The sequence below is a fragment of the Manacus vitellinus genome, unplaced genomic scaffold (genome assembly GCF_001715985.3).
Source record: "Manacus vitellinus isolate BGI_N305 unplaced genomic scaffold, ASM171598v3 scaffold_3_pilon, whole genome shotgun sequence".
In the NCBI taxonomy this organism is placed as follows: Eukaryota; Metazoa; Chordata; class Aves; order Passeriformes; family Pipridae; genus Manacus; species Manacus vitellinus.
Window position 1 is genome coordinate 20,561,587 of NW_021940535.1, and position 23,823 is coordinate 20,585,409.

At 40.5% G+C, this 23,823-nt stretch overlaps 1 protein-coding gene across 2 annotated transcripts in view; it reads left to right on the forward strand.

Moving 5' to 3' along the window:
* Positions 1-768: 768 nt before the first annotated feature.
* COLQ (collagen like tail subunit of asymmetric acetylcholinesterase) overlaps positions 769-23,823 on the forward strand; it is a 40,876-nt gene continuing 17,821 nt past the window's right edge. The window contains exons 1-6 of one of the 2 annotated variants that reach the window (XM_018075688.2): positions 769-944; positions 14,402-14,514; positions 16,370-16,474; positions 19,337-19,381; positions 20,138-20,164; positions 21,566-21,637. In XM_018075688.2, coding sequence (XP_017931177.1) covers positions 839-944; positions 14,402-14,514; positions 16,370-16,474; positions 19,337-19,381; positions 20,138-20,164; positions 21,566-21,637 — 468 coding nt within the window. In that variant the 5' untranslated portion in view covers positions 769-838. The remainder of the gene's footprint in view (positions 945-14,401; positions 14,515-16,369; positions 16,475-19,336; positions 19,382-20,137; positions 20,165-21,565; positions 21,638-23,823) is intronic. The other variant, XM_018075689.2, reaches the window with a different exon arrangement.

A 23,823-nucleotide genomic window follows, 5' to 3' on the forward strand; every position in this document is an offset into this window, starting at 1 on the left:
GCACCTGCTGCTTTTCAGAGAGTGGGAGGTTTGTTTTCCTCTCACCGTGCGGTGTAGTGTGTTCACTGTCACCACCCGCAGAGCCGATAGCGTTTCACTCACCCCATTATGCACATGTATTGTTTCCTCCACCTGTTGCACCCCATCAATAAACTCTGTGCAGTCCTACAATTTCTGGCACTACCAGTGATACTGTCATTTTCACTTAAATCTTAAAATAATGATGTGTTTATCAGTTTGTGAAGCCTTTGTGACATCCCTCACCCCGAGCTGCACTCTGTACATGAATGCAGTACTCATAGCTATCAGGGATAAGCAGATGTTAGGTCACTGCTCATCTTTCTCATTAAGGCAATTAGTGACCTGTAGAAGATGATCAATCAGGGATTTTATCCATCTTGATGCCGGTGTCTGGTTGCCTGCACTGAAGGATGCTGTTTTTAGTCCAGTTCTTAATTTCTCCCATTCCTGCTCATCATTATTATTATCCAAAATGCCTTTTTGCTTCTGTTAGCAAAACCAGAATCCCCCATGCCCCAGTTTTAGCAGCTAATGTCCACAATAGGGGCAACTGATCCAGCACAGGAGTTAAATATAACTGTGTCTAGTGTAAGGAGAAGATTTAATGGGAAATGGTTGGCATTCCTTCTTCCTAAAGGCACGGGGAGGGAGGGGGGAGAGAAAGAGAGAGACGTACACACACTGACAGACACACGCATCCCATAGCGAGGGAAGAGGCAGGGAGCAGGCAAGGCAGAGAGGCAGTGAGGGTAGCAAGAGAGCCAGCCCCAAAGCAGCCCTGCGCCTCTGAGCTGGAATCTGCCAGAGCACAGCCAGCATGTTGGTTCTCAGCCTGCTTGTCTGGGGATCTTACCTGCCGCTTCTCTTCTGCTTTGCTTTATCTCAGACTGCGTACGCTGACAATGTCTTCTCAATTTCAGCAGGTAAATTGCTTTAAGTCTCGTTACTTTTCCTTGCTTGGAGCACTCTGCACTCTGATTCTTGCACTTTCCAGTGATTGGGAACACAGGAAAAAAAATAAATACTTCAAATTGCAGATCTTGCTGGAGGGGTTTTGCACTGCAGACCTGTTCTGCCACATTTTGTTGCTTGCCTGGTTTTGCTTTTTGCTTTATAATTTCTAGTTTTAAACCCCTCCCTTCCCCATGAGAAATAATAGACAAGATCCTCAGCCGCTCTAAAATGCTTTTTTTCCATTGGCTTCTGTGGTGCTGTGCTAATTCATATATCTGGCCCAATTAGTGTATTACTTGCACGTCTACATGTTTCTTTCTATTTTGGATTGGTTCAGGTAGATTACAGCAAGGGAAAGAAAATAAATCTCAATGTATATCTGCTTCTATAAATAAAGCCCTGACCTCAATGAGTGGTGCTGGAGTCCAGCTGGGTGTTATCAGAATAAACATCATCTGGCTCTGGCTATGACACTAACAAATACTCAGATGACTTACATAGCAAACAAGAGTCCACTGCATGGAAAATCCCTGCTAGGCAAAGACAAAACAAATTAGTTGTCAGCTGAGGCAGGGCACTGGAAATCCCTCTTAATAGATTTTACAGTTTCAGCAGCAAGACTTTCCTTCAGTCATGTTCTGTGTGAAGGAAGGGGAAAGCTGGTGAGAGCTCTGACTCCATCTCTGCTTTGAGGAACTTCCACCAATTTATGGCAAATCACTGTCTCCCACTTTCTGTCTGCTGTTCTGTATCTATCAATAGAGATGCTTCTAACTAATGTCCTGGATTCCTGTGGTGTCAGATTTGAGATGTTTCAACCAAGATTTGTAGGTCAGGGCCAGCTGTACCTACAGATCCTTCTTTCACAGTGACCAAAGGTGTGCATATTTTGTCTGTACGTAAAATCAACCTTGGACATGAATCTAGAGGCACACAGCCTTTCTTGTTCTCTAACCTCTCTGGTGTGCTCAGAGTCAGATGGTTTACATTTGAGGCATTTATGAGGAAAGGGCGATCTGGAGGGAAGCTTCTGTGAGAGGCTGGGTGTCTGCACTAAGTAGCACTAACATATGCATGATCTCCTCTAAGGGTTTTTAACAAATATTTTAAAATGTGCAGAATTACTACACTGTTCACTCCCAATGGTTTGAACAGTCCATTCATTTGAAGGTATTCAAGTATTAAGATTCTGAGGGCCACAAGAGTAATCCCTTGGTAAAAGCCCTGGAGCATTAAATAATGTAGCCATTACAGTTCTGTAATTATTTCAGATATCTTGTAAGATATCATCTAGAAAAGCCTAAAGTTCAAAGAAGTGCATACTTTGATAACAATTTGATCCATTTTTTTTAATCTTTCGGAACTAACCATTTTTTCCACTAAGCTCTGTAGGATGCTAAAAAGCATTTCCATTTGTTATCATTTCTTTTCAATGGGATATGCTTTTTCCATTGTGTTGAGATTTGTAAATGCTGAGGTACAGAAACCATCAATATTTATGTTCTCTGATATACTCCAAGTTGCTTTGCAAAAACGTGTAAGTCATTAGACCTCAAAACTTGTTTTGAAGAACTTTATATTTATCTGACACTTGTAGATGTCACCCAGACAAACAAGAATTGGATGTTTTCATTGCCTTCTCCTGTGGCATACACATTTGAACTGTCCTCTTAAAAAATAAGCATTCAATGAATAACCTGAACCTTAGAAGAGGAAAAATTTATCATTTCTGCTGAAACCATAGTAGAAGAGACAAACGCAAAGGAAAATGCCAGACTCTGCTCTTTGCAATAGAGTATTTCCATAGCACAGCCCTGGAGACTTGTTTGTGAGAGACCCCAGGGCTCCCCAGGCAGAGACTGCAGCCATGAATGCCCCTTTCCTCCTCCATCCCCACAGGCCAACAACAACTTCTGGTTTCAGGCTCAGGGAAGGTGTGAACCTGACCAGGAGATTTGGTTCCCATTGTAGTTGTTTGGGCAAATTACCACCCCAGGCTCTGCTCCATGGCAAAGCTCCATGCCGTGCTCTTCTGGTCAAGACACCAAAAATCACCTTTATACCCAACAAGCTCTTAGTGAGGTTTCTGCCACAAATGTATTTTCAATGTTTATTTGATAATATGTGGAAAAAATAAGAGATGGCAGATGATTCAGTCATAATCCTGCAACCACAGGACTGGATTAAGAGATGTACTTCGGGGAGCTGTTACATACCTGTATGCCATTAGTGTTTGTTAGTCAGGGCTATGTGGTATGAAAAATGACATAATAGTTCATTTAGTGCTTTGGTTACATCTGCATTTTAAAAAACTTCTAAGAGAATAGCAATAAGTTCTGTATTTTCTGGTAGAAATCTCACAGTGGGTACAGAAGGTGAATTAATTCCATTTACATTCTCAGTTATTTCAGTGGTTTCTCAAATGTTCCCTTACTGTCAGCTGAGTCAATTATTTGTATCTGGCACCAGGATGTAATTTCACATTTAAAGAATGGATTTCAGCACTGCACTTGCAAATTCTGAAACTAATCACATTTAACAGTGAGGATGTTTTTAAGCAATGACTTGTCTTTCCTATAGTCGGGAAAACGCATTTGGGAATTTTCCAGGTATGTCTGAAAACTTCTGGGCTAAAAATACTTTTATTTCTTTTCTCACACATCTTTGCATAGCAACAGGTCACAAATAAAGAGTTTTATGGGTCACAAAGCAGTAATTAGAAAGCAGAGGTAAATAACCAGTAGAATTGGAAAGTGTTTATAGAATAATAGGGTAAAGAAGAATAATCTGGACCTTTGTTTTGCTGCCATCTCCACCTTATAGTCCCATCAGCCTCAAGCAACAGTGCATCCTTGTTTCTGGAAGTATTTTGAATGTCGTGTCAGCTCCAAAGAGTTGAGTCTGCTGCTGCTGAAGCATCGTTTTTGGAGAAAATGCTTCAAGGAATAATATTGCAACATGCTTAAGCATGTGGCTGTGGTTCCGTGTGGCAGCAAAAACTTTTCAGGGTTTTTCCGGGTTTCTTTTCAGGGTAACCTAAAAATACCTATCGTATTCCACTCTTAAACTACTGTGTTTGTATTGTCATTTACAACTTTTTTTCATAGCTCTGCTCTACTGAGGTTCCTGCACTGTTGCACTCACATGATGAAATCTAGGCATGAGTTCTATCGTCATTTTTAGTAGGGCTACATGAATAAGTCTGCACCTCGTAAGAACCAGCCTGAAGGAAGTCACCTTTCAAATTCAGGTAGTAGAAAGACTCTCTTCTCTCTGCCTCATTCCTGCTCTGCTATTCTGCTCATCCAGACCCAAAGTTTCTGAGGTTTTGCAGAGAGATGGGACAGTATTTAAATTACCAGCAGCAGCCAAAGTAAAAGAACTGCATCTCAGTGCTTCTGACCCAAACTGCCTTTTCTGCATGCCACATATGCATCCCTTGATTCAATCTTCTCCCACAATCAATTTTGATACATAGTCCCATGGACAGAATATGGCTGAAAAATTTAAGAGAACTCAATGGGATGGTAATACGAGAGCAATATTCCTCACACTTTCTTTGCCTTTTTTCCTATTATTTTCCTGAAGAAAAGGAACATCATGTGTCACTAGGCATGAGACTTAGCTTCTTTGAGTCAGGAAGGTGTCATATTCATAACCAGACCTCGTGTGGCAGAGCTGCAGAAAACAGTTCAGTTTTCTTGTGGACCAAAACTGTTGGAGCCATGGTGATGGGCAAGGTGGGTTGGGAAGAGGAGTTGTGAGGGATGACAGCCTTGGCTGGCCATATGGGGAAGGGACCCTGGTAGCCACTGTGGTGCTGTGGTGTTGAGAGAGAGTATTGTACATTTGTGAGAGAAATAGTGGTGAGAGAGAACACAAAAGCAAATGTTCCTGATATGGAGGGAGTTGGGATCCCAGCTATCATTCTCTAAAAGGGATATCTGACCCCATCATCAGGGTTTGGGGTTTTTTTCCTCTAATGGAACAACCTGCAGAAACCCTAAATAATGTCAAAATGGACAGCAGATATGTCAGGTGGGTGGGTTTTTTTGTTTCTAAGGAGAGTAATCATAAATATTTATTTATGTAAAATCACAACAGAAAAAAATTATCAAAGCTGGAGAAAGAAAGATGCAGAAGGAATTTAAAATAAGACCAAAAGTAAATGTTGAAGACTTTCCAAAGGCAAGCAGCCCAAAGGGTGACTAGCAATCAGAGGTGAATCTGTGAGGGGCAAAAATATCAGCGCAGGGAAGGAAACCTGGCTCTGCTCTGAAAGTCAACATGGGCCCAGGAGGTGCCCAGCATCCTGCTACCATTGGTCAGTGGGTTTCTCACTGAACATAAGTAAGCAGGAAAGCTGTGGTTAGATTAAAATTCCTGATGGAAATCAGCCACTGGCAGAGGCTACAACTTCATTAGGAGAAGGAATGCAAAGTATCACTGACCATAAGAGAGGGCAGCCATCTGGCTGTGAATCTGGCTAGCCAAAGGTCTTGGGGCAGGGCATTTAACAGATTTATGGCTCATTTGTGACTCACAGAAACCTGAAAGGGAGGCAAAACATTCTTTCAGTGGAATCTCTGTTCATCTTGAGAGAAAAAAATTACCTTGGGATTGGCAATTTGAGCTTGATAGCCCAAATGGGTGGCTGGAAAGATAAGCCATAAGAAGGGTTGTTTAATGGGTACCCATCTAAGCTGATAAAGAAGGCAGTTGCTGAGCAGCCTCTGCAGAAAGGCTTGGACTGGTAGCAAAATAACAGTCTAGTATGTTGCTCTAAGTAAATGGATCTTTAAAATAAATACAGTTAAAAGAAACACTGATTTGACTTTGTCTGTATATTCTCCCCTGGTAGATATGACCTGTGAAAATCCCAGATTGAGTTTTCTGCTCAGAACAATTCGTATGATACTTAGGGAAGAAATTACCTTAGGATTCACAGACTCTTCTCTGGTCTCATACACTGCAACACCTGTCCTGAGTAAGGTGAGAGCAGAGCAGCCACGCTCGTGCACAGCCTGTCTGTGACTCATGCCTACATCCACCTTCATATTGGGAAGGGCAAAGGGAAGACTGATGTAATCCACAGTAGCAAGGGAGTCCCAGGAGATCCTGTGAAATCAGCAGTAGACCACTGAGTGGAAGCCCACTTGGTCCTGTGGGTGAGGGACAAGGAAAGGACATCAGAGGGAGCTCAGGAGGTTGTGGCATTTGTCTTGCAGCAGTAAATAAAAATCAGAAGAGGAGACAGCCACTAGTAAGGAAGCTGGAAGCTGGTTGAAACAAGCTCTGGTCTTCTATGCAGGAGGGGAAAGAAGCTTCTGTCCTGCTTATGTGATTACTGGATGACAGGGTGCTTGGCTTGTCAAAAAAGGTTCAATGATAATGCATATGAAGGGAAAGGGTTCAGTGAAACACTGCTTAAGGTGAGTATCACAAACATTCATTTGTTCAAGAAAATCAGCTTATGAGCTGATGAGGACAGAGGCATCCAGAAACAGAGAAACCAGATTTGATACCCGGACTCCTGAAGTACTGGAAGATGAGACTATACTAGTGATCAGTTAATTTTTTTTTTCTGGGGCAACATTTGTGTTACAAGTAAGGCAGCTGCCCGGCTTGAGACTGTGGAAGCTCCTCTAGAGACACGACCAAACAAAACCAGTATTTTTTGGGTGGTAGCTTGTGGTGAAGAAGTTCGGCTGCCAGGGACAGAGGTCAGTTCAGGAGCTGAGGCAGTGCTTGCTTGTCTTTCCAGCAAAGGAAGCAGTAACTGATCTGAAGGTTTTCTGTAACCTATGAAGTTTCTGACAGGCAGCAACCAGTCCAAAAGGGAACCTCAGCTGCAAGCAATGCTGCAGCTGGCATGGAGATCCCCTCTGGCCTGAGTAAGCTTGCCCATTCAGTATCATTGCCATGAATGAACATAGCACTATTTGTAGCCCACAGGTATTGGACATCCTGGTGAACATCAGATTTTTGTTGTGACCAGACTGGAAGGTGGAGGCTTGAATTCCAGCATAGCAAAGGAAACTAATTCAAAATCAGGTGTTTTCAGTGAAAGAATGGAAGCTCCACTGACAAGCAATTCAAAGTCCTGTAAAATCAGCTTAGTCCCTATGTACTTGTAGTCAGACAGTGCTTGTAGACCTCTGCCTCTAGGATAAACAGTCATTTGTCATTTTGTCAATATTACTAAACCCCTGCACAGGAAGGGAACATTCTTTGGCTTCATATTTTAGCATCCTTGTTTTTTACAGTCTTTTTCCTATCAGACACTGGGGCTTCCCATGGGTGGGCTGCGTTGGTAAAGGAGCAACAGCAGCATGATTGCAGCAAAAGAAACTGCTAATCTAGTTAGAACTATAGAAAATATCATTTGTGTTTAGATAGAAGGAAGTTTGTTGTCATGATAGATCCTTTATCCCTGCACTCTTTAACTCTTGGTGCTAGGATGGTGTACGATTGCAGAAACGGAGCACATTCAGCTATAAGGCAGCATAGGACTCAACCAGGACACGGCCAGGAGGTCAGTCTCATGCTGCAGATTAGTAGGTAGAAGAGAACAGGGAAAGCCCTTCAAATCTAGGGGGAATTGTTTGAGGAAGTTCAGATATAAAAGAGAGAGAAAAAACCTCACAGGAATTAACAGACCCAACCTAGATGTTCTATTTCTTCCTTTCTCTCCAAGGAATCACCCTTTTAATGGAAAGGAAACTGGGGGCATGCTTTCTGTAGTCACACCACTGTAAGGGTAAAAGGACACTTGGGAAGAGAAGGTGGAAGAGAAGAATGCTGAGGAGGGCTGAAACATTGAGGGAAAAAGAGGCTGTTAACCATTTTTCTCAGAAACTAGCAAGTGTGTATGGATAAATGCAGGCACCTGGGGAATGCACACAAGTTAAGGGAGATGCTTCATCTAAAGCAGGCAGTGCTACAATTTCAGATTTCTTCTACCTAGGGAAGTGTCAATTTATTTTTTTTAGCTTCTTGAAACTACAAAGTTAATGATTTTTTACAATACCAAGTCAATACAGGGTTGTTTTTTTTTCTGAAAGGCAAAAGATTAAAGTCAGCTAGGTGGGGAATCTGTTGGAGCAAGGGAGTCATGAGGAATTAATCTAGATCATGGCAATAAACTTTCAAAGAGGACTTTGGAGGCTTTTCTCTGAAGTCTTCCTGAGCACACAGCAACACCTACAGTCTCATAGGGATTGTCTGGGACTGTCTGAGCATGCGGTGGAGCAACATCAAAGTCAAGTACATGTTTGATCTGTGTCAGCACTAACAGATTGTGATCTTTCAGTTGCAGAAGAGTGGCACTGGTGTCTCTCAGCTTTGTTGCTACTGATCTCACAGATAAAGTGGGAGAGGACTGTGTGGTGGTGAATGACATGTAGAAGTCTTTCGGGGCTGATGCAGCAACCATCTTGCATTAATCTTTAGGGTTTCAGGCTCTTCTACAGATCATAGTAGGTTCTTAGGCTTTAATACTCGGAGTATTTCTAATATTGCTTGTGTGACAAGCAGCTGAGTTTTATGATCTGGTTCATAAAATGATTGAGATGAGATATTGTTATTCACCAGATTGGAATTTTGTTTCTGGTATTGTAATTGAGTTATCCACAGATTTGGGGGACTTGCTTAACTTCTCTGTGCCTCAGTTTCTCATGCATGAAGTGGAACACGTAGAGTTGTCAACATTGTTTAGCAGTGTCTAAATGCTCTGGACCTCTGTAAATGGAAGGCAATAGAAAGCAAATTGCACAGAACAGCCCTGTTGTGGTTATCAGAATTTATATAACACATGGGTTTATTTTATAAACTCGTATTATAACCCACTGGAGTGTCCACCCATCAGATTTTACTGGGATTTTTTCACTGTTCTGTGAAACTGGAATGCAGAGCCAACACAAGCAAATCTTTCTCTCCATATATATATCTGCTTTCAGAATTTTCCTTCTGCAATCAGTCTGAGAGAATAGTATATAATTTTCTGGCACACACATTGTCCTTATATATGCACACATACATGTCTGAAATGTTTGCATACAGGAAGTAAAAGGCCTTTCCTTCACTTAAAAATCTCAGACTCCTTTGTTTTCCTGTCTTGCTGTGTCTACAGTGTTTTCTAAAGCTGACCTGCAAAGATGCAGCCGCCTGTCACTCACCAGCTGGGCTGCTCAGAGATGCTGAGGGACGTGGGTTAAATATTAGGTAGGGATGGAGGATAGAGTGTCCTTGCTCCTCTGGCCAGGTTAATATCCAGATCCACTGTCCAGGCAGTGTGCCAGGATTCAGGCTTTTGTCCAGCTTTTTGAATGTTGACTGATTTTTAAATACTTTATTTATTTATTTATTTATTATTATGACAGCTTCTGAGTCTGTTGTGAGTCACCAGCTGGTAAAATACACATTACTGCTACCACAGTCTGTAGTCACTGTGGGGATTAAAAGTAGAGCATTTTCAAATTTTTATGAGATTTTCTTGACTGTGGTAGGTTAGCAGTCGAACTTGATGACCTTAGAGGTCTTTTCCAACCTAAAGAATTCTACGATTCTATGAAAAGAAACTTGCAAGGTTTTGTCTGGATTTCTTAATTTTCTGAAGTTAATTGACTTAATTTCTGATCCATTTTACTCTGTTCCTTAAAGACTCTGAAGCTCCATTTTAAGCAAGATGAAACTAAAAGCAGAGAGTTGCAGTTCCATATCTTATCCTGTAACTCCCATGGGGACTTCACAGGTAACCACCTCCTCCAAGCAGACACCATTACCTAAGCTTGATATATTTCTCTGGAATACTTAATCTGGTTTATAGGGAAAGATATATTTAGACCATCAACTATAAGGTCTAAATTCAAAAAGGTACTGAGACTTGCAGACTATTCGCTAACCTGACTGTTCAACTCAGCTCCTGACATAAGCTGTGTTGCCATATCTGCTTATATGCCTTTAAGGCACTCTTTGTGTCACAAAGCTTCATAAAACACACTTTAAAGAAACATGTATTGTTAATGCTGACACATATTTTCAGGGTTTTGAAGGAGAGTTTAATATCTGCATCTGCTCTATAAATAAAGGGATTTGACCTTTATGGCTTTCAAAGGACACTTTTAACAAGCTCTTAAACTTTCCTAACTTAAAAAGGAAAAATGCCTTAGTCACCTTGCAGTAGATGTACAGAATGGTACTGAGTGGCTGCAGCCCATGGCACGCTGCTGTCCTTGCAAGGAGGTTCAGAGGGGCCTGAATGAATAACAACAAAGCAGATGAAAGTCTCAGTTTCAGCTGGACAAGCCCACATTCATTAATTGACTAGTCTACCCAGCTTGTTTATTATTAATTCTAAGAGCCATCCAAGTAGGAGAAGCACCTGTGATGGGGTGTCAGCTATCAGAGGTCTCCATCTAGCAGAGTCTTGCCTGTCACAAACTGGGCAAGCCACCAGCATTGCTGTCAGGGTGAGAAACCTTTGGATAACAGCTCGGCTTCCCGTCAGGGCTTGCTGGATCAGTGTGGTCATAAATAGGAAGGGAAACACATATTAAGTATCCTTTTCTTTTCTTGTCCTTTCCTCCTGGCATTTGGCCTACAGCTTTGTGATTTTAGGATAAAAGTAATTTTTGTAGTTTATTGATGATTTTTTTCAATGAAATCCTGTAAATCTGACTCGAACCCAGGGCAGGACTTCTCTGGTACCTGCGGTGCAGCTGTGGGGGTTCATAGGGCCAAAGGTCAGCTCCAGAATCAGCTCTGGGAGGCCTGATAGACCTCATATGAGCCCCACTCCAGGGGACTCAGATTGGGTGAAGGCTTCTCTCTGGCTCTGCTTTGGACCATCTCAAATAAGAGTTGTTCCAGCTGTGGTCATAAGCAGTCTACAGAAACAAAATGAAATATTGCAAAAGTTCGTCTAAAATATGTTGTTCTCTGAAGCAACCATTGGCAGTATACCCATAGATGTATATAGTCACTTTCTTAAATTAAATTTATAGTCTGGACCATAAAAATAATCTGAAAATGGTAAATACTTTCTATTTTAAAGCTATTATAATTTTTATGTTCTCTGAAAACAACTGTCTCTTAGTCATGTCCTAGAAGTGTTTCATTTTATCTTGTTTCTCTTATTGAATATGTTGACATATTCTTGACATTGAAGTTGTTGAAAGAGCAGTTTCCACATGAGATATGTAAACGCATGCTCTGTATAGGCAGGGTCTTCATATTTCACAGAAAACTATGATGGTCCTATTCTTGGGATGAGATTTTTTCCACTGGTGGGGATTGGAGTATTTTGAAACTGTTGTTTAGCAAACAAAGCTAACCTGGAGCCTAAAAATATGCATGGCATTTGCAGAGAGTCTGTAAGCCTGCCAAGGTTACCCTTTTGTGATATAAATCAAGGCAATACTATAATGGTTGTACATCTTGGGGCTATTGCAGTTACTTACAAAATCCATACCAATGAAATGTGGTCCTTATTGGAAGATCAGATTATAACAGTCGTACCTGTAGTCACTTTGTGAATCACTCATTGTTTTCTCTCCCTGCTGCCATATTACCTGTAATACATGAGTGTGGGAGGTCCTTGGGTCCAGGCCACTCTTAAATACTGGCTTGACAAATACACCTTCCAGGATGTAGCCATGGTTACTGATGGAGCCCCTGAAATATTAACTACCCACATCATTATATAGATTATATCTGTCCCATATAGTTCTATCTATACTGTTAATGGAATCTAATTACTTAGTATATAATAATAGCATCTATTAAAATCATAGAATCAGCTGGGTTGGAAAAGACCTCCGAGGTCATCAAGTCCAACCCTTGATCCAACACCACCGTGGTTACTAGACCATAGCACTAAGTGCCACATCCAGTCTCATCTTAAAAACCTCCAGGGACAGCGAATCCACCACCTCTGTGGGCAGCCCATTGCAATGTCTGATTACTGTCTCTGTAAAGAATTTTTTCCTAATATTCAACCTAAACCTCCCCTGGCACAGCTTAAGATTGTGCCCTCTTGTCCTACTGCTGGTTGCCTGGATTGTAGCCCACCTTGCTACAACCTCCTTTCTGGTAGTTGTATAGTAGTATATAATAATAGTATCTATTAATATTTAGTATCTACCTAGTATCTATAGTAATAGTATCTGTTACTATTACTATTAACTAGATTTTGCTTGCTTCCACACTGAGATCAGTATACCTGCAAACCTAAACTGGGTTTCAACCTAACTTGTGTTACAGTAGTATTGGTATAAGACTATAAGGACTGAAATCAGTGGCTGTTTTTTTACCAGCTTCATTAGCTATATCATTTTTCTCAATAAAGACTATTCCACAGATTTGCAGACTTTTCTGCTAAAAAAGGAAAATCCAAATATTTTATAGCCCAGGCCTGGACTTCACTCATGAGGACATGATAAATATCATATGAGTACTATAGATATACATCTATATTTAATCTTGTCTTTGAAAAATATTTAAAAAGCAGCACTTAATTTTTTTTTTAGGTAATAGTACAACTGCAGTAATGAACCCTTTTTTTACAGTGCCTGGTAGTGATCTCTTAGCAACTAAGCCACATCAGGCTAGTTTTGATAATCTTATTCTTGTTGAATGACAGTAATCCTATTGAAATATAGTTAGATTATCAATAAGGTAGTACTAAGAAAGATTATATATGTGGCCTAAAATAAAATAATAATCACACTTTATACCCTGTTAAATTACAAGCTGTCCATTGCTTTAATAAGATGCTATTTAGTCCCAATACAATATGTTCAAATACAATCCTGAAATTCAGACAACCACGGAAGTACATGTGCCAAAAATTGAAGAACTTGATTATGGCTGCATAAGAGTGACTGAATTCAGGTTAAGCCAGTATAAAACTTAACTCTTCATATCTTCGTATTTTATTCCTTGTGAGAGCTGGAGACAGGCAACTCAAACTTTTGCTGCTTTTTAAAGGTCATTGGCATTTTCAGTGTGTATTTAAAGCTTTAAATGAAACAATATATATGATTTTTTTTTTTCAACGAATCTTCTGCCTTTCTCTTAAACTGAAGTTTTTGGCTGAGTTTCAAACTTGTGAGGAAAAGCTGAGAAAGAGTCTTCATTACAAACCCCTTCAGACTTTAATTGACTCATTCTCAAAGACATTATCACAAATAGTGTTTTGATAGAGAAAAAAAATCCAGATGACATGAACTACCCCTGAATGTTGCTCAATCACACTCCTCTGGGCAACTCTTTTCTGCGCATCAGGACTGAGAAAATGCCATCCCCATTAATGTGGGATGGTGAAACTGATATAGTACATTTTCTGAGACATTTGAAAAACTAGAAGTATCTCTGTCCTTTAGAAAATTTCCCTTGCCTTGGGACGTGACTAATATCCAGCCTGCAATTGATTTGCAAACAATCTAGCAATTTTGTCAGGTTTGTGTTCCCAGAAACTTAATTTAGAGATTTTCTATTAATACCAGATACTTCACCATAGGCTTTTCTTCCTACTGTATTTGGCTTCCTGCCACCCTGCGGCTCACAGACACCCATTCCAGCTGCCACTAGCTAGAGGAAGAAGCCAACAGGCATAAATAAATATTTGCTGTCCTTGACAAAACCTTTGAAGAAGGCCCCTGCTCTGATCAGAAATGTATTTCCCTAGGAGTAAATAGATTCAGGAAAAAACCTACACTGTATAAATGCACCATATTAATACCCTTCCTCTGTGAATCTTTGGTCACAGCTTCTTACACTGTTGATGTAAGTTTACCTCTTAGAAAGAGTTAAAGACGTTGTCAAACAGAACCGAGATCCTGTCCTGCCAATCAGTCAGTGACAAAACCATCAGCTAAGTCTGGGGTTCAGAGTGTTTATTCTTAGGAATGATGCACAAATCAGAAATAAAGCAACCTGGTTGCAGTCCCAGGGGAAATGTACGCAAATATGCTGTGAAACAGTTTCCCACTTCCCACTTATCACAGCAATGCCTAGAGCAGTTTGGTTCATGGGGAAGGTTGTGGGCAACAGCACAAGTTCTTCTCTGTTACAGCATACAGGCTGTTGCAGGGACCAGAAGAAGCAATTTGTAATACACTTTTGGAACAGAGAGGGGAGAAAATCATAAATATTTGATTTGTTTTCTAATGTTGCCTATCTGAAATTTTCCAAAATCAGCCTGTGTCAGAACCACATTAAGAGCTTAAAACTCTGCATAGCCTTCAGCACAAGAAAGAACTTACAGCCTTAAGGGCCCACCCAGTTTCTTAAATCCCTGCATGGATTATGGTGTTGCGATCAATGCACACAGGATGGAGGAAAATCCTGAGAATGGAAACTTCTCTTGTTCTGTGAGAAATGTTTGTGCTGTTCAAGACAACAGATGAGTGTTTGTATTGAACAGATCTCCCTTGTTTGGAACAGAAGAAACAGCTCAACTGCAGAGCGTGCTGCCTCCTTGGCCCTCCTCCACCACCCCTGTTCCCACCACCGTACTTCAGACACAGCTGGAGCACTGTAAGTCTGGCCTGAAAGCCTCTCTCTGCTTTTACATGACTTTTAATGTGTGACAAAGATGAAGCATCCTCTCAAGCATTGCTTTGTGGTGTCACTCAGCAAACACTCCTGGTTGTGTTGATATGGCTCTGTTAGGACCACCTCTCAACATCCCAGACTGGGACTTGAAGTAAATCTCAAATAGATCAAGGAATTAAATAAGGCTGAGTTTGTTCAGGCAGTTAATTAAATTAACATATTCTCCTTACTCTATTTGGGGACTTTTGGAGTAAGGCAATCCTGAACTAAAGGAAATGTCACTGCAATAAATCCAGTAAAGACAGAAAGGCACTGTTCCATTCTACCCAACAATTTCGGGGTGTAGATTTTGTATATTTCCTGTTTTACATCACATGTGCCTTACCCGGTGGGTGAAATGAAGGTCCTGAAATCCTCCTATGGAATCTATTCCCAGCATTTCATTTTGCAGGAAGACAGACAAGTTTGAGTTGCTGGTATGCAGTTTTCACTTACCCACCTATGCACAAACCTGCTGTACATGACATGTATCCATACACATACGTTAACAAATGCAACATACAGAACACAATGGGTACATGATATAGCACTTTGCCCAATTACTCTTACTGATAGGGTCTGTTAACTCCAATATATTTTTCATCCAAATTTTTAAGAATTTTTATACCCACTCAGTAATTCCTATTCTTAATTCTACTATCCATTTACCATATACAAACACTGCAGTTATTACTAGTGTTATGTAAATAATGATTAGTAAGATGTCAAACAAGAACTAACCCAAGAAAAAGTAGTGTAAAATCCTCCATTGCCTTGAGAGAGATCAAGATTGAACTCAGGGTGCTATTCTCTCCAGATCAAAAATTTAGTTGCCCCTACTTTCCTCATCACTTCCACTGTCTGTGCCTTGATTTCCACAGAAAGTACACTCAGAGACAAAACCTCTCAAGGAATGTGGTGTACTCCTTCAGTGAGGATGAAGTTGGGACTAGGGTTCCTGAGATTCCTGTAAGCAACCCAGAGAGTAACCCGAGCATAAAATCATCCTTCACACCACCTCCCCAATAAAAACATGAAATAAAATAAGTAGTTATGAATAGGGTGGAAGCCACGTGAATTCACTACGAGCAGTTTTTGCTTTGGAGTCTGTAGTCAGAGCTTTTCTGGAAAGCGGCCTTTCATGTGAGAGCTGAAGATCAGTTGTGTTAATCCAGTGTTTCTGGCTCAGTGTTCATCTGTGTTTCCAGGGGAGATCACCTTTGTCACAGGACATAATAAGGCATTTTACTCATGAAAGCTTAATTTTGAAGTCAAAAGATCAGACATCCATCGATCATTTACGGCATCGTCTCTGATCTGCAGTGAATGAATGTCTGCCAGTTAGTGTCTTCTGGAGTGAAATTCATGCTGCCTATGCCCTCCCTGAGTGTAGTATCTATTATTAGAACAAAGACACTATTCTAGGAGAGGAGCTGCTACTTGCAAAGTGGGACAGGGAGAGCAGGGTCAGGTCTAAGAATAGGCCAGGGTCCCACTCTGGCTTGGAGACACACACAGCAGCCTGGCTGTGATGTGCCTCTGTGAGAGGAGAAGGAGGAGGAGGAGGAGGAGGAAGAAGAGGAGAAGGAAGAGGAGGAGGAGGAGGAGGAAGCTTGAGGCAGGATGCTATGCCGAAGAGCTAATGTTCAAACATCCATGAAGAGAACCTTCTGACAAACCCTAGGCTTCTTCCTAAGAGTGTGAATAAACTCTCTTGAGATTGTAGCGTGTGGTGGCTGGATTTTTATGCATTTCTCCAGCAGGTTACATGTTCACTCATATGTCTTATGTTTGGTAGAAGCTGCTTGATGTGGATATGGAAGAGTTGTGTCATGAGCTCCAGATAATACAAGCTTCTTCTCTGCTTGAATCACACTGTCCTTCCGGGCCTCCTGGCCCCCAGGTGAGTGATGCATTCGTGATAAACCACATTATTCTCTCACTTGCTCCAAGGTCCTTATAAAGCTGTGAAACATCTGAAAATGCTTTTTACAACTTAATAAACATACCAAACCCTGCTTAATTTCATTTTGATATGACTTTGCATAAATCATGTAGGCTTTTTACCCTATGTTCTCATCCCTGCCTTGAATACTCCAGTCTACTTCAAGCTCACCCTCCATTTTTGTGGAGTTCCACAGGGGGTAGCACAAATCAAAAATCCCAGAGGCATCCTCACTTCTCTCAGAGGTTCTTTATCAGGTTTTTCTTTGCTTTAGACTCTGTTGTCCTTTTATTTGAGGACAAAAACCTGTGGAGTGGATGCACAAGAGATGCAATGGACTGGAATGTTAGCAGAGTACATCCCTGGGAAGGCAAACACCTACAGCAAACACCAGAGAAAAGGAGGGGCTTCAGCAGGGTAATGGGGTGGGATTCAGGAGATGGGTGATCTCCTAGATTGATCTGCACCATCTCTGCCTCTGACTTGCTGGATAGCCTTGGATGAGTCTTTTTGACCTCACACCTCATTTTTGGCAATTTACACTTCCAGAAATCTTCAGAAGTTCAGAAATCTTAGAATCACAGAACAGTTTGAGTTGGAAGGAACCTCTTAAGGTCAACTAGTACAACCTCCCCCTACAACAAACAGGGACATCTTCAACTAGGTCAGGTTGCTCAGACTCCCATCCAACCTGACCACCTTCTTCTGAGGAAACAGACCACCTCTAGAGGGAAGTTTGTTATGGACATCTCTGTAATGTGGAGAAGATCATCGAGTTGCCTTTCCATTCCAGTTTGTTCCCTCCAAAGAAAAGTGAGACTGGTGAGGTACTTCCAGTTTCTCCTGGAGCACAGGAAGTCCTAATCAGTGTGTTGTACCTGGTTCTTTGGAACAGTGATGTTCCTCAAGGCCCCTGGATGCCGGTTTATTACAATATAGCTAATAGCAGAGATGGCACTGGGCCTTTGCTGCAGCAAAGCTGTGACTGAGCCTTTGGCAGCCTGAGAAGTTAACAAGCACCCAAACACTATTTAAAAAGTATGGACAGTACATCAAAATAAAGGTTCTATTATGTGGCAAAAAGCTTAACTTTAATTATTTAGGAGTCAGTATTTCAGAAGGTATTTGTAAGTAGTCTAGAAGCTGCAATGTGAAAGCCACAAAGTTTTCTTTTTATAGAATCATAGAATGGTTTTTGTTGGAAGAGACCTTAAAGGTCACCTAGTTCCAACCCCCTCATGAACCTTGTGTTTATTGTCCTACCATTTTGTCTTTGCTGAGTTGTAGGATGAGGCGGTTTCATTTTGCATGAGAATGATGAGTAGTGGTGAGATGGGAGTTGTTTCTCCAGTCCTGTATTGAGAAAAGCCTCTGCATTATGAAACAGCCCTGCAGTATGGTTGGCCATGATCCAGAGATGCCATACTTGTGAAAGAGGCAGTTGTTATTTCAGTCTTCACTAGACTCTTTTTCTTTTAAGAAAAAAATCTTTTAATACTGTCCCTGGCTTACATTGGAAGAACAGTAATGTTAATTCTATTGTTCTACAAAGTCCATTGCTATAAATAATGTTCATCTTTCAACCAAATGACCTATGATACCTCCAAGAACATTTTTAAATAGAGCAGGCTGGCAGATTTTATCACAACAGCAGACAGTAGAGTGAGTAAACATGGCTTTGGAATTTTTAATTATAAATTACAGGACTGTGTCTTGTAAAGGGACAATGTCAGAACCAGCAGTCCCCTGGGCAATACTTTTGTGACAATGGCAGCCTGAAAAGAATACTACCATTACAAAAAGAGATCTACTAACTACTTCTGAATTCTTTTCTGCTGTAGCCTGCATGGCTTTCAAAGGAGTTGCAAAAGCTCATACTGTTGAATCTTAACAGCTGAATTTTAACACTTTTTCATAAGAAGGAGAATTAGATTTGTAGTGGCATAACTCGGACTATAATTCCTCCCACGTGTAACCTTCTAATGAAAGAAATAAGGTAAATTTTGTCTCTGACTAATAAGGTGCATTCTGATTTACGCTACTGAAAACCTAAAATAACTATACTGACTAAAATAGTTGGAGTACATTTTACTCCTATTCATGTACAATTTACATAACATTTTGGACAGTATAAGGCAGCCAGGATTCAAACCTGGAATGAATGATTGTGAATCTAATGCTGCTCTGATGCAGGATCATAGGATTTTTTTTCCTTAGTCACTCAAAAATAAAAAGTGGGCTGTGAATTGAGGCATTCTACAAACAAAACTTTTTTTCTGATTTTTTTTTCCTGAGATGGAGTTCAAGGTCTCCCTGGATTAAGAAGTCTCCTGAAAGGAGAATCAGTCTGATTTGAGAGAGAGAAATATATTAAGGATTCAGAAGTGATGGCAATCCTCCGTGTCCATCCCACTCTGCAGAGCCCATCCCACATGTTTTGTGCTACTTCCCTTATGATTCCTTTGGCTGACCTCCTTTCCCAGCCGATGTGGTGTCTCCATGTCCTTGTTGTTGCTAATTCTTCAGGACTCTGATAAGGTCTCATCTTTCATTTGCCCCAGGCTTGTTTTTCTTTTTGGTCCTCTTCATCTATGAGATGCTCCTGCACTTCCCATGTCAGTCCAACTCTCCAGCCTCCTGTTTAGCAGTGGCACAGACTTGGTGTTTAGAGGCCACATTCAAACATGTCAATCAGCACTTCAGACTTACAGGTTCACACTGTGCCCAGGAAACATCCATAGGGTCAAGGGTTGAGGGAAGACGACCATCAGTGCCTCCTCACTAATGCAATTTAATAATAGCATTCACTTTTTTTCCTAGGGTCCACAAGGAATTCCTGGTATAATGGGACCAAAAGGGGAGAAAGTAAGTGTCTTTTGTTTTGGAGTTTGATAAGTTTTTGAGGGGCAAAGAAGGAGGGGAGGATGTTAAATTTTTTCCTTGTCTGTTAAGTGAACAATGAGTCTTATGAATGGGGGGATTTGCTTTAAATGGAATACAAAACTATAAATTGTTTTGAAGATATAATTTAAAACTTAATCTTTCAGTGTTTATTTTTGATCTTGAAATATTTTTACGGCTTCTCATGACAGGTACCTCTGTTTAGGGTATGCAGTAAGAAAGCAGCTCAGGTGCACAAGTCAGCAATGTTGCTGATCCAAAAGCCTTTGAGCTCCCTGTCCCTCTGGGAGGGTGTGAGAAGCAGAGCTCTCCCATGTAGTGTGAATTGTATGGGGCAGCTCAAGTATTAAAACTGGCCTATATGTTATGTTTTCAGATATGTAAAACATTTGTTCCATAATGATGCCTAAAGAACTTTGTACCTGGAGCTGTGCATGTAGTTACATGGTTTGTTATACAAGGTGATGTAAATCTTCGTTCATGAAGCCTAGCCATGACGTGACATATACAAGGTGATGACTATAGATTTAAGGCTGAAAACAGAAGAAATACCGAGGAGCTCTGACAAAGTAATTCTTCTCATTTTACCTCTGAGTCTTGAGCACAAAGATATTCCCAGTTTTTTGTTTGTTTTTAATATAAATACTCCAATGCATTGACTTATGGACCACTGTGCTTCATGTGGTGGCTACAAGACTAACATATTCCTTTCTCTGGCAGGGGGAGATTGGCAGGCCAGGAAGAAAGGTATGAACAAAAGTGCTGTCTCAGAAATCCATTGAATACTTGACACATAGCTGCCAAAGAGGGGTGCAGACAACAGCTGAAAATAATTAGCTTATGTTGAAGTTTAATCTGTTTGTGCTGCTCTGATTGGTACCCAGAGTGGATGGCAGGGAACTCCAGGTGCAGGGCTGGAGAGCTGCCCCAGCTGGTTTGAATTCAACAAATTCCCTCAGTAAAAGCATGGAGATTAGTCAAACAGAGAGGGAAATTACCTCAATTATGTCTCTTGAGACAGAGGAAGCAGGGTATGGGAGCTATCATAAAAGGTGCATCAAAAGAAAGCCCAAAGCAAAATCAAAGTTTTTACTCTTCCAAAGTCTAAACAAGCCTCAGCCAGATAGCCCTGAAGGAGAAATAACCATTAATGATTATAATTCCAGAGATTTGGCAACAATGCAATATGCTGAGTACAATCCCAGGCTTACTTGGTGACATATGAGCCGTGATATATCATCAAAAATATGTGCCCCTACATGTGATGAAACAGAATACGTTATCTCAGTCACTAAGTACATCCATTTAATGTAATTAACTTTAAAAGAAGACAGAAATGCAGAATGAAATCAGAGATATGCTGAGGGTAGTCATTAACCAGGAAAAGAAGTACTCTTCTAATAATATACCAAGGATTTTAACACCTTTCTAATAATATACACCACCTACCAATCAGTAATTCAAATACGTATAAAACACATAAACAGAAGAGGCCATTTTCTTTCATCTATTGGCAAATAGATTACAGAAAACAAAAAATTACAGTAAATGAGAATATTATTTATATAAATTCAAGGGTTCAGAACAGTAATGTCTTGGAGAAAGTAACCCACCAATGTACAAGAAGGTGCAAACCTTAACCACAGTACATTGGTACTTTCTCTTCTGACAAAACCCGGTAGGTTCCAAAAGAGAAGTCGCTCAGGATGGAAATAAAACAGTATAACTCTCGCTAAAAGCTGTCTGGCCCTTGGGAGTTTGCTCTTGGCCCCAAAAGTCATGATGATGTTTCAAATATCATATTGTCAAGTGGTGTAATGCAGTGGAATAGCATTAAACTGCAGCATTTTAGGAGATATTCAAAGAGTGATTTACGGGAAGTAATCAAAACAGATAAATAACTGTATGTATGCAGTTATTGCTAGTCATGTAGTAGCTAATAAAGAGCAGTTATAGCTAGTAATATAGGAATGTTTAGAATAAGAACAATTGTAATAAGAATAGTTAGTTGAAGATTTGGTTCTGCTCTTATCATAAATTGGATTCACATGGATATAATTACATGCAGGTCTTTTTATCTCCTGTCTGCAGTAGAGTGAGTAGGAATGATGTTTTATGAATCATTGTAATCAATGTTTTTCGTTCAAGGGTAGACTGGGTCCCCCGGGTGTCCCTGGGATGCCAGGACCAATAGGATGGCCTGGACCTGTAGGACCGAAGGTAAGACTAAAATTCACATGGAACAACCCGTTCGGCATCATGAAGACAAAATAGTTGTCTTAGGAAGTCTCTAAACAACTACGTGCCAGAGGTTGGGAAGATGTAACAGTGCAAGAACACTCTGTGCTTGTCCCATATCTTACACTGGTATGCCCAGTCTAGGATTAGGTTACTCCACCTTCAACCCAACCCCTGTAGCACTCCTTATGTTGATTAAACATGTCAAAGGGAAATTGAAAATCAACCTAATAAAGACTTATTGGTAGGCACTGATGTCTCACAATCACATGAATCAGTGTTTCTAAACTGATCATCATTTTATGACTATTCTTTATGATGATCCTTTTGCCTGAAGGTATACTGTGAGCCTGTGTGATCAGAGGGAAAACACCAGACTGGTATCAGGTGAAAGAGACTACGAACCATGAGGATTGATTATCACACCTTTGAAGTTCATTCCCACAAATGAAAATTCACAAATGAATAGTCACAAATAAAAATTCAAAAATAAAAATTCATTCCTGTTATTTTTATTAACCAACAGCAGAAGAAACGACAGGACACACTTTGCTACCGCAGAGTAGCTGTTTCATCTGCATTTATTATAAAAAATGCTTCAAGACAGTCCTTTAGTGAGTACTATCTTATGCCCAAGGTATACAGTTCTTCGCAGGAGTCTCAGTTTAGGGAGTTTCTAGTGGGACTTTAGAGATAACTTGCTTTTCTTCAATCCAGTATGCATTAGGGAAAAGGACTGCACACAGTCCTTAGTTTGAAGCTGCATTTTCCATTAAATCTTTGATTCTTCTTTTGCCCTATGAAGGTTGATGCCCTCACCGCAGAGAACATGATGCAGTAGCTCTTGATACTGCAAGAATAATAGTAGATGACTTCTAATTCAAGCTGCATCTGGAAGCAGACCGTCAAAACCTTTACAGCTCTTTTAGATGAATAACATCACATTGTAGTATGTGGGAATGTAGACAAGCAACAAGAGAGTATGTACTTAATTAAATCAATGAACTGCGAGATGGGAAATGGTGTCTCCCCCCAAACAAATTTAGTGTTATGATTTCCCACAGTGGGAACAGTGAGGGCAGAGGGAAGGTTCAACTAACTTCGTAGTCTTAGTGAAAGAAGAGAGCAAAGCAGACAGAAAACTTGTTCACTTAGTCTTTTCCTTATATAAGCTTTAGCTTTATTTATGCAGTCTTTCTAATTTTGATTTAATCTCCTCTGTCTACTACTATGCTTTTTCATCATATTTCTAAAAGCATCCCTCATGTTCAGTAGAAATACTTTTTTCTGTACTTTAGCTGCAGTTCTTACTTGCTGTTTGATTTCACTTCTGCTTTTATTGTCTTGTCTGATACCGGTCTCCTTTGTTCTTTAGAAAAGTTCACAGCTTCACTTTTTCTGGTCTTTATAAATTTTAGTTTCCTGCCTGTCAATGAAGGTTCCAGCTGAATACAGTCCAACAGATCTCTGGGCTCATATCAATTGCTTGTGTAATTGGTTGTGTCTCTCTTTCCTTTTTCCCCATCTCTGATCTTCTCAAAGTTCTGACACTCATCTTCACCATAAACATTTGCTGCATCCTCTTCTTGCTGTAAATGTCCAGTGTGCTGCTGTTTGGCTTTATTTCCACATATCCACCTCTGTGGATATTTGCTATTTCTTCAGCTGGGTCTCCTTCCTTGTCTTTTCTTTCTTTGACACAGCCTTAGTTCGGTCCTTATTTCTCCTACTTTGTTTCTTCAAGTCTTTTCTGTAGTTTGTTTTCTTTCAAGTCTCCAGGGGCAGCAGCCAGTGTGAAAATCCCCTCCATTTCTAGGACAGTGAAAGCTGAAGGAGAATGAGAGGCAAATGTATTCTGCTGGTAGTGCTGCTGCATGTCTGGCCGTCTACTCCATTATTTCATGCTAGATATAATTAGCTGACAGTAGCCAGAGAAGTTGTCGTAAATTTTTTTTGTGATTTACTGGCTCCAAATGACTGTACAGCACGTGATGTCTCAGAACTTCATTAAAAGTAGTCATTATGCTTCCCCAAGCCATAAGGCATGCAGCAAAACACCTTTCTTATCTGCAGCCTAGTGGAAGTGGAAGTGGTGCCGGGTAGAGACAATGCACCTTCATGCAGAAAAGGTGATGGTGATTTGCTTGCATGTCCTTTAATAACATCTG